Source organism: Heteronotia binoei, chromosome 15 (assembly GCF_032191835.1).
Source record: "Heteronotia binoei isolate CCM8104 ecotype False Entrance Well chromosome 15, APGP_CSIRO_Hbin_v1, whole genome shotgun sequence".
Taxonomy (NCBI): Eukaryota; Metazoa; Chordata; class Lepidosauria; order Squamata; family Gekkonidae; genus Heteronotia; species Heteronotia binoei.
In genome coordinates this window covers 43,369,061-43,379,929 of record NC_083237.1, presented here as the reverse complement: position 1 = coordinate 43,379,929, position 10,869 = coordinate 43,369,061, and the positions used below count along the sequence as shown (strand labels likewise).

General features: G+C 48.9%; 1 protein-coding gene across 1 annotated transcript; it reads left to right on the top strand.

Annotated features, from left to right (window-relative positions):
• Window positions 1-700: 700 nt before the first annotated feature.
• On the top strand, window positions 701-10,869 carry ZBTB45 (zinc finger and BTB domain containing 45). The gene is given in 4 exon segments (XM_060256085.1): window positions 701-768; window positions 5,229-5,727; window positions 5,729-6,848; window positions 9,343-10,869. Coding segments are annotated over 3 exon segments (2,058 nt in total). The 5' UTR covers window positions 701-768; window positions 5,229-5,334; the 3' UTR covers window positions 9,888-10,869.

The following is a 10,869-nucleotide window of genomic DNA, read 5'->3' as shown; positions in this document are numbered from 1 at the left end:
TACCTATAGTCTAAGACAGGATCTATAGAATTACAGTGGTTTGATTTCATTTCAATGTAAAAATCATATGAATTCATGAAGATCCGTGTAGATCTGACTTTTACCCAGACCCATCTTGGACTGCAGTACTGCAGCTTACCACTCTGCACCACGGGGCTCCTTAAGTGTATCTACTCAGATGTACCGGTATATCCCACTGGGTTTTGCTTGTGAGGAAGCATGGACCAGGACGGCAGCGTTAATAACGTCAGTCTTGCGGCACCTTAAAGGCAAGGCCTGCAATCCTGTGCACGCTTACCTGGGAGTAAATGAAGTGAATGGGATTTAATTCTGAGCCCTAATACAGTCATTGTAATGAGCATATTCGTCTCGAGGGTGCTTCCTAAAGAACCCAAAGATTTTGGCTTTAACCGCCTCTCTGAAATTTGGCTCTATGGTAAACAGGAAACCAGGTAAACTAACTTACTCTAACCTCCTACTTTATGGTTTCTCTCGCCCCCGCTCAGAGTTGGTTGCCCGAGCAACCACGTTTGGGTTGACGTCATTTTAAGGGCAACCACTGCCATTTTCCTCTTTGGGTCAGTCTCAGTTGTTCGGGAAGACGGTTCCTTCCGGAGGCTCCTCTCTATGGTCGAGGCGGGCGAGCGGGCCTTGGGCGGCTCCGTGCGGAAGTGGCGTCAGCAGCCGCGGGCGGGAGAGGAAACGTATGCGGAAGAAGGTCACTGGGACACAGGAGGTGGAGGGGAAGCCTGACGGGACACCGAGGAGGTAGGGGGAAGGGCCCCGCCCCCAGCCCCGGTCGTGAGCCACGCCCATTCGCCGCTTGCCACGCCCCCTCAGAGCCCAACTCCCCAGGCTGCTCGGTCGCCGCGTGACTTGGCCGGTGGGGAGGGATGTGGGACTCCTGCCTTCTTTAGGGATGGGGCGATGGAAAAGGACCTGGCCGACTGGAGCTGGGGCTCCTGGGACGGGTGGAGGCAGGTAGTAATTAGGTGATTTAATGTGCAGCAATTAGAAGGAAGAAAACTTCTCTAACCATGTACAGAGTGCATTTCATCGCACGGCTTCAGCAGAAGAAGACTGCAGATTTATACCCCGCCCTTCTCTCTGAATCAGAGGCTCAGAGCGGTTTACAATCTCCTATGTCTTCTCCCCCCCACAACAGACACCCTGTGAGGTGGGTGGGGCTGAGAGGGCTCTCACAGCAGCTGCCCTTCATATTTGAGGTTGGGGCTTCCTGGGCACAAGATATGACTTCTGGCCAAGATAGATCCTCAGAATTTTCTATTAAGAGAGTTCGACCTGGTTCATTCCTGTAAAAGTATTAAGATGGGATAATTTTGAAAGCTGTAGAATGGACTGCAAACTGCAGTAGGTGAATGGATTGTTGTAAGCTGGCTGGCAAAAAAAAAAAATTGCAGATTTCATATGCAGAAATTGGCAGTTGAAGCTTTCCATGGCACTGACCTAAATAACATCATTTCATAAATGCTGCGGATTTTACATGTTCAAGAAATAGCTATGGTAACTAGCGTAAAGCTTGCCTAAGTCTAGTTAGTTTCCAGTTCTGAGTAGTCCTTTGTACAGCAGTCTTGCAAACTGAAAACTAGCATTGCAAAAAAGACACTTCTACCCTCCCTCCAATTCAATTAACATGTTGTTTGGAGCATTTAACTTATTCTTCCATGGAACTGGTGTTGAGGAGTGTTACAGTGACATGCAATACTGTGTTTACTTAATTTATAGTTCACCTTCTCATTGAGACTCAAGCCACTATTATGTAGACTTTACACCATGGCCTATGTAGGGGTGGCCAACGGTAGCTCTCCAGATGTTTTTTGCCAGCCAGCATGGCTGATGGCTGGGGCTGATGGGAGTTGTAGGCAAAAAACATCTGGAGAGCTACCGTTGGCCACCCCTGGCCTATAGATCTGGTGGCCTGAAAGATTTTATGCATGCATACATACAAAATTACAAATAGTATAAAGAAAATAGAGAAAGGAAAAAGGGGTTCCTAACATAGTTATATATATTATAGAGGATTATATATAACCAAGTATAAAGGACAGAAAATATTTCTCCCCAATGCTTCCTTCATTATACTGAAAAGTTTTTGGAACTTTGCCTATAACATCCAATGCTGCTTATGGGGTTTTATTTCTATCAATCACTTTATATTTTAAATTTCATAACTAGTCTGTTTTATAGCTGTGTTATTTAGTCAGTGCTACATAGGCAGTATTACATGTTTTGGCCTCTTTTGCATACTCACTATTACTTTTAACAAGTAGGTAATATAACAAAAATGTAGAAGGAGAGCATATTATATATCAGATGGTAAAAAAATGTAAAAACATGCTCTCCCCACTCATACTTGCACACATTTATATTTAGGATGTAACATTTAAAACTGATTCTGCTTCTTCTTCATTACCATACATTTGTATACAGTAATTTAAACTGCTTCACATTCTAAATTTGTCTCCTGCTTGCATCTCCCCTCAAATTTCATAATCTGTTTCATAAGTTGTAAATTTTTCCACTACAGCATATTCAGCAAGTTTATTTTCCCATTCTTCAAAGGGTGGCCAGACATCTCATTTCCAGTTTGCTACATGTATAATTATAGTATAGATAATTCTATTTGAATAGATCTTCCAAAGTTTTTGCTATTTTGTTAGACGTTATAATCAATAGAGGCAGCCCCATGGCACAGAGTGAGCTCTCTGCTCACAACCTGAGTTCAATCCCAGTGGAAGCTGGGTTCAGGTAGCTGGCTCAAGGTTGACTCAGCCTTCCATCCTTACAAGGTCGGTAAAATGAGTACCCAGCTTGCTGGGGGGAAAGTATAGATGACTGAGGAAGGCAAGGGCAAACCACCCTGTTAAAAAGTCTGCCGTAAAAATGTTGTGAAGCGACATCACCCCATAGTCGGAAATCTGGTGTTTGCACAGGGGACTACCTCTGCCTTTTTAAAATAATAGCATATTCTTGGCTTTTATAGTGAATTTGAACTTTAATATGTTCTGCATGTCCCCGTGTATTTCATTTCAGTTATCTTTTTTGCTTTTTTACACACCCACCACATATGAAAAGTATCACCTGTGTCTTGACATCTCCAGTATTTTCCTTTGTAGTTTTTATTTGCTTTCTCAATATCTTTTGAAATAACCACCTGGCTGGCTGTGATCTTGATATCTTTTTTATCCTAGTCCAACTCTTTAACCACTACACCATGCCAGCTGTACATAATTCACTGTTGCGAAACAGTAATGTTTAACGGTATTGTTGTCTTCTTTAATTACCCCCAACATGTTACATATTGCCAGTTGCTTCCTTGGTTCAGCTGACTAATTATGTGTTTTATTTGATGGTTTGCTCCCTTGTTCTAAATGTTAATATGGTCAAAGCACATAAGACAAAGGGACTTGGAACATGAAAGCAAAACCTGCTATTGGGCATCTCCGGAGCTTTTGATGAGTGGTGACATTGGTCCAGTCCCTTTCTCTCAGCTTAGTCTACCTTACAGAATTGTTGTTGTGTATGCAGTAGGATGATACAAAGGATTAATGTTTGGAGGAGAGGCCATCTGTATCCTGGGGAAGTCTGGGAGGAAGAACCAGGAGCTGGAGTTGTGAAGTGGCTACTGGAGTTGGTTGTACTTACAGCCTCTAGACCAGGGGTGGCCAAACTGTGGCTTGGGAGCCACATGTGGCTCTTGAAGCCCCCACCACCCCGTCGCCTGGCTTGGAAAAGGCATTTATCTCTTTAAATAACTTCTCCAGGCCAGTCAGCAGCTTGGAGAATGCATTTAAAGTTAAAGTTGCTTTCTTTCTACCTCTCCCCCATCTATTTGCCTTCCTTCCTTCCCTCTTTGTGGCTTTCAAATATCTAATGTCCATGTCTTGCGGCTCTCAAACATCTGATGTTTATTCTATGCGGCTCTTACATTAAGCAAGTCTGGCCACCCCTGCTCTAGACTCAGATTGTAACCATGGAAATAAATGCATTAAGTAACTTAATAAAAGGATTAAGGAACCTGGAAGATATTTCCATTTTGACAGCTGCAGCTCCCCCTCCCCTGGTGCTTCTATCGTTTCACAGAATGTGTAAAACAGAAATGCTTAGGATGGCATTTTTATAAAGCGATTAGAACTGGAGTATAATGGAACCTCTCAGGAGATCACTTCTGTTGTCATCTATGGCAATGCATACTGTATGTATCACCTTCCTTTTACCTATATCTTTTTAACCCACTTTCTTCATTGTGGTATGTGACGCTTCAGGCAGTTTTTGTTGTCATTGTTTTCCAATTCTGTAATCCCAGTTTTCCCACATTATTTATTGGAGACCTTTGCAGTCTCATCAAATTGCTTTTCCTATTTTGTAATCCACCTTGAGTCTTAATGAGAAAGGCAGGTTATAAATGATGCCGATAATGATAATAAAAATAACTGGAGGAGGAGGGAAGAACCCTGTATGCTGAGATCCTTGGAAGAAGGGCAGGATACAAAGATAAAATGGATATTCTAGGACCAAGAGAATCTTGTATGGGTTGTTGCCTTCTGTAAGCAAACGCATATCCTCAAAATGGAGTCATAAATCGGTTTTGAGAGGATGGTTATGACCAGTCACGTGGGCCAGGTTTTTTTGTTTGTTTCAGCTATTCAGCTGTCCTCCTTATCTTGGAAAGAGAAAGTCACTCATTGGTGCCATGGCAGAGTGGCCAGAGCGCTTCAAGACAGCCCCAAACCTGCATAGCCCAAGCAAGCCACAGTCCCATCAGATTTTGGAAGCTAAGCAGGGCTGACCCTGGCAAGTATTTGGATGGGCGATCTCCAAGGAATACCAGGGTTGCGAGGCAGAGGCAGGTTATCTCTGAAAGTCATCCATGCCCCAGTAGGAGCTGCCAGATGTCTCCAATGACTTCCAGACATGGGCGCACACACACACAAATTGCAAAAAAAAAAAAAGACAGTTCCCAGAGGGTTCTCATTGTGGCTATTTCTGAAGTGCATTATCATTGTGTTGGGTGGAGGATCTACCTGACCTGACCATAGCTGTAATCCCCAAGATACACAACTCAGTTGAATCACACAGTGCTGAAACACTGAACATTTTAAAAAACTGGATGTCAGACTTGAACCCGATGGAGATTTTATGATTCTACAAGGTAAACCATCCTGTATTGTAGCTTTGCTCATATTTCTCCATTGCTTTTGTTTCAGGGTTTGCTGAAGATAGCTCCTGTCTTGACTACATCAACCCACAATGCACTCTCTTCTTTAGAGGAATCAGGAGCCCTGGGTGGCCCAGGGTGAAACTCAGGCCATCATGGCTGAAGCCGTCCATTACATCCACCTTCAGAACTTCAGCAAGTCTCTGCTGGAGACCCTCAACGGGCAGCGTCTGGGTGGACACTTCTGCGACGTGACGGTGCATATCCAGGAGGCCACGTTACGGGCCCACCGGTGCGTGCTGGCTGCCGGCAGCCCCTTCTTCCATGACAAGCTGCTGCTGGGCTACTCAGAGATCGAGGTGCCCCCTGTGGTGCCCAGTCAGGTGGTGCGGCAGCTGGTGGAGTTCATGTACAGCGGCTCTCTAGTTGTAGCCCAGTCTGAAGCTCTGCAGATCCTCACGGCCGCCTCCATCCTGCAGATCAAGACTGTGATCGATGAATGCACCCAGATCATCTCCCAGAGCCGCAGCCCAAAGCCTCCGGCTGCCCCCCCCATCGGTACCTCTCTCCCTTTCCAGGGTCCTGCCTGTCAAACCCCAAGAGCAGCCCCCTAAAGAGGCTATCGGTGGCGTCTCCCGGCCAGGGGACCTTGAGGCCGCCCACCTTGAGCCTCCCAAGCTGCTCTGTGCTTCCGAGGTGCGCTACAAGCTGCGTGACCTGCTCTCCTCCCAGCACAGGGAGGCCAAGGCAGCCGCCTGCGAGGGGGGCCTGAGCGATGTGGAAACGGGGGCTCCTTATCTGCACCCCGTCGAGGCAACGACCAGCTGCCACAGCCGCAAGCAGCGCCAGCCGGTGAGGCTTCAGCTCTCCGAGACCATGCCCGTCATCATCAAGGATGAGGAAGAGGGTGTCGGAGAAGGCAGGGAGGGAGCAGCGGCCGAACAAGAAGCCAAGCTGAGCTGCTTTGCGGAGTGCAGCGGGAGCAGGAACTTCCCCACTGGGTACAGTGAAGAGGCGGAGACCAAAGATTCAGGGAGCACCAGCGGGGCTGGCCGGAAGGAGAACATCCACTTGGACTACACCACCTCCGAGGGCCAGGATTTCTTTGGGAACCAGGACGTGTTTTCCGAGTCCTTCATCCCGACCTGGCAGGGGGAGGAGAGCGGCGAAGAGGCCGCCCCGTCAGCCACTCGGGACAGGGAGAAGTTCCACTCGGACTGCAGCTTGGAGGCTTCCAACCTGAGAAGCTTGGCAGGGGAGTTCAAGTCGGACATGGGCGGCCCGTCCTCGGCGTTCCCGCCTCGCAGCAGTAGTGGCGGTGGCGGGCTGACGTTTGTCTCCTCCCTGGGCATCCAGCGGGAGCTGAAGGCCGAGGTCAGCGGCGCCAACACGGCAACCAGCACCACAAGCATCTTCCAGTTCCACCTCCCCCAGCCCGGTGGGGTGGCCCAGAGCTTTTATAGCATCCAGCAGCAGCAGGAGGCAAGCGCCAACAACATGGTGCAGCTCAGCCCCGGCTCCATGGTCCCTGGCACCCTGCATGGTGGAGAACAGCAGAATCAACAGCCCGGTCCCTCACGCTGCTCCGAGCCCTCCTACCAGTGCAGCCATTGCCAGAAAACGTTCAGCTCCCGCAAAAACTACACCAAGCATATGTTCATCCACTCTGGTAACAGCTGCTGGGCACACTCATGTTTCTGGGAGGCTGTGGAGGGGCCAGGGTGGGGGGGTCCTGGGAAATGGCATGAAAAAACCTTCAGAGTGGCTTTCGTGACTTTGAACAAGATGGCTCTTCTAAATCAGTGGCCCCCAAGCTTTTTGGCACCAGGGACCAGTTTTGTGGAAGACAGTTTTTCCACAGACGGGTGGGGGTGCTGGGGTTTTTGCTGCCCCAGGCTGCCCTCATGCCCACACTTCATCCCTGCCCCCCATGGGGGTCTTTAAATGAGGAGTAGGCAAAGGTCTCTGCCTCACTCCGCGGCCTGGTTGCTAACAGGCCACGGACCTGGTCCCGTCCACGGACTGGGGGTTGGGGTGTTCTAAATGCTTGATGTGCTAGATAAATGAGGATTGGGTGTGAGAGAGGTGTGCTTGGGCAAAGGAAGGACAGTGGGCATTAATTTCTTATGTTTTCTGTGGGCTCAGTTTCAGGAACGGATAGAGGCATGTTCTCGCAGTTCAGAGTCCTTCACACTACTGAAATCAGCCATAAGGGTCCTTTTTTCAAGCAGGCATACTGACAGATTTTCAGGTGGTACAGAGAAGCTTGGTTGTTTTATTCAGGCAGCTTAGAGACATATTTTCTCCTAGGATGGGTGCATTTTTTGCTGCTGAAGGCGTCCTTATCACAGCTTTGTTCTCTCACATTTTGTGTGTGTGTGTGTGCCATGACAGCCTCTGGCAACTCCTACAGGGGCATGGAGGAAGTTCAGAGAAGCGGTTGGTAGCCTGCCTCTGCCTCCTGACTCTGGTATTCTTTCAAGGACTTCCATCCAAGTACTTGCCAGAGTCAACCCTGCTTAGCTTCCAAGATCTGATGAGATCAGGGTTGCCTGTGCCACCCAGGTCAGGGCAGCTCAGTTCTTCTCTTGATACTGGCACCTGCTCCAACATCATCGATTTTTGCCCCCATTCTCATGCTTGAGTCATACACACACACACACACACACATTCATTCTCAGGTGCACTTCTGAGAGCCAGTTTGGTGTAGTGGTTAAGTGCATGGAATCTTATCTGGGAGAACTGGGTTTGATTCTCCACTCCTCCACTTGTAGCTGCTGGAATGGCCTTGGGTCCGCCATAGCTATCTCAGAGCTGTCCTTGAAAGGGCAGTTTCTGGGAGAGCTTTCTCAGCCCCACCCACCTCACAGGGTGTCTGTTGTGGGGGAAGAAGATAAAGGAGATTGTAAGCTGCTCTGAGACTCTGATTCAGAGAGAAAGGCGGGGTATAAATCTGCAGTTCTCCTTCTCCTCCTCCTGCTCCTCTTCCTCTAGAGACTTTAAGATCTCGTGGACTTGGGAAAACTTCCAGCATTTCCATATGCCTCAGCAAGCAGCAAAACTGGAACTAACTGGCTTTAGCCTGGAGTTCATAGGCCTTTAATGTCAAACATTGGCTCAGTGGAGGCAATTGCACAAAGGCATTGGGTTCAATCCAGGTAGATTTTCTGCTGATGAAAAGGGGAGGGAAGACCCCGTTGACCAACCAAAAAGACTATGCTGGGGATCATGGAACCTCCATGGACAAAAGCCAGGTGGGGCAGGGGCTGTAGTAAGGAGGAGAACTGGGCAAAGCTGGCTGGATCCAACCCAGTGGTTTATTTTTTAACTATGGCTGGTTTGCAAAATTGGCTCTGAGATGTCTGCTCAAATCCAGGTCACCTTGAAAAATAATGCTTTTGTCTCCTTTGCTCTGGCCTCTGTAGTTGGGGAAAGCACTGCGGCATGAGCCAGGCATTAAGCCTGGATGTCTGTGTCCACATGTCATGCAAAATCGTAACTAAAACTAACTATGGTTAATGAATCAACTTTGAGAAAGGGCTTCAGATCCTGGTTTGACAGACTGTCGCCACCCTCGTCGGACAGACCTGCATCCAGGCAAATTGAACAAAATCAAATCGAATCACAGTCCTGCATTATGTAGGAAATAAATTGTAATCTGGGTATAAGTACTGAAAGCAGGGGTTATAGCATTCCTTCTAAGCTGAGTTAGCGTGAGCTAGCTCACAGTTTTTTAGCCTCCAGCTCACACATTTTTGCCTTAGCTCAGGAGGGATGGCCCCAGAGCAAACTAATTTATGCAGTAGCTCACAACATCAATGCCAGTAGCTCACGAAGTAGATTTTTGCTCACAAGACTCCACAGTGGGAACATCCCCATTGACCTTCCAACAACACTCTGGTGAGGATTGTGGGACGGGGCTGTAGGAGGGAGGACAGGCAGGCAGAAAATTTGCCTGGATCCAACCCAAAGTCTATACTATGTTGCATACAAGCCTGTTGGGTTTCAGCTTAGGCTCCTTAGAGAATTTTAGCTATTGATATCTGGTACTGCCACCTTTTTATATTCTCAAAGTACATATTTCTGGGGCAGACACTTCTCCAGAATTTGGGCACCCCCCACCCCCACTTTTTGCTGACCTCCTGCCTTCCTTTCTCTGGCAGGCGAGAAGCCCCATCAATGCAGCATCTGCTGGCGCTCCTTCTCGCTGCGAGACTACCTGCTCAAGCACATGGTGACCCACACGGGGGTGCGCGCCTTCCAGTGCTCCATCTGCTGCAAGCGCTTCACCCAGAAGAGCTCCCTCAACGTGCACATGCGCACTCACCGCCCCGAACGCTTCCAGTGCTGCATTTGCAACAAGTACTTTTCCCACCGCACCCTGCTGGAGCGCCACATGACCACCCACACCGCTTGGAAAGGCGGGCAGCCCGACACCCCAGGTGCCATTGCTGCTGCCGCCTCCTCTGCTGACTGGAAGGACAAACCAAGCATCACCACCACCTCCACCGAGGGGACCCTCACGGCCCCGTGGAAAACAGGAGAGCCGGCTTCCGAGAGTGCCATCACGGCGTGGAAAGCGGGGGACCCGGTCTCCGGGGAAAGCAGCCTGGTGGCCTGGAAGGGGGAGGCCGCTGGGGAAGGGCCAGTTGCGGCTTGGAAAGGGGACCCGGTAGCGGAGGCATCCATACAGACTCACTCAGCCTAGGAAGCTCTGTTTGGCCACTTTACGAAGGGACCTTGGCAGCCAGCCCTCGCTGTTCAGACAGGCAGCATCAAGGCAAGCTGTGAGCTGTTGAATCGGGAAGGGGGCCCAGCATCCTGTAAATTGCAAAGGTTTCAGATACAGGGCCAAGACTTCAGTTGTTGCAAGGCAGCCTTTTTCAGGGTCTGGGAGTAGGGCAGACAGGTCCTCCCTGGGCACCAGTGGGGTTGGGATTGGGGGTAGGGCTGCCAGATTGGGGAACTTGTTGAGATTTGGAGATGGAGGATAGGGAGAACGAGGACTTCAGCGGGGTCCAATGCCATACACCCCACCTTCCAAAGCATCTGTTTTCTCCAAGGGAAACTGATCTCTGTAGTCTAGAGATGAGCTCTAATTCTGGGGGATCCTCCAGCTTCCACCAGGAGGCTGGCATCCGTATCAGGGAGCATCTCTCATTATTAGTGAGGTTTGTAGCCCATCCATACAGAGGGCAGAGACAGGAAGGTTATCTCGTGCTGTCCTCATGACACCCTTGTGATGTCGGTAAAAGACAGACTTGCCAAAGACCACCCTTCGTGGTTGAGTGGGGATTTTCAACCAAGATCTCTCCATACCGCACTCTGTCCAAAGTGTAGCCCTTCCTCTTTGGTGCTTGTTGTTAGAGGTGTGGCCAGGGGCAGAAGCAGGACTACAGTCAAGACGGATCCGCAGCAGTGTTAGAGATGGCAGTGTAAAGCACCACCTGCCTATCTTGGCATTTAGGATCAGAAATGCCTAAAAATGAGACAAGTTTTTAAAATGATTCCAAGCATAGGGGTGTTTTGCTCACAGTCTTAAAGCAGTTCCCAGTACATATTGTCAAAATGGTTGTTTCCACGGATATGTACACACATTTAAGTTTCGGTCGAGCCTTTCCTCTTTGCCTGTCCTTTTCTAGTATGAAATAAAACAGTGCGTATGTGGATTGCTAAACCACTGAACTGTA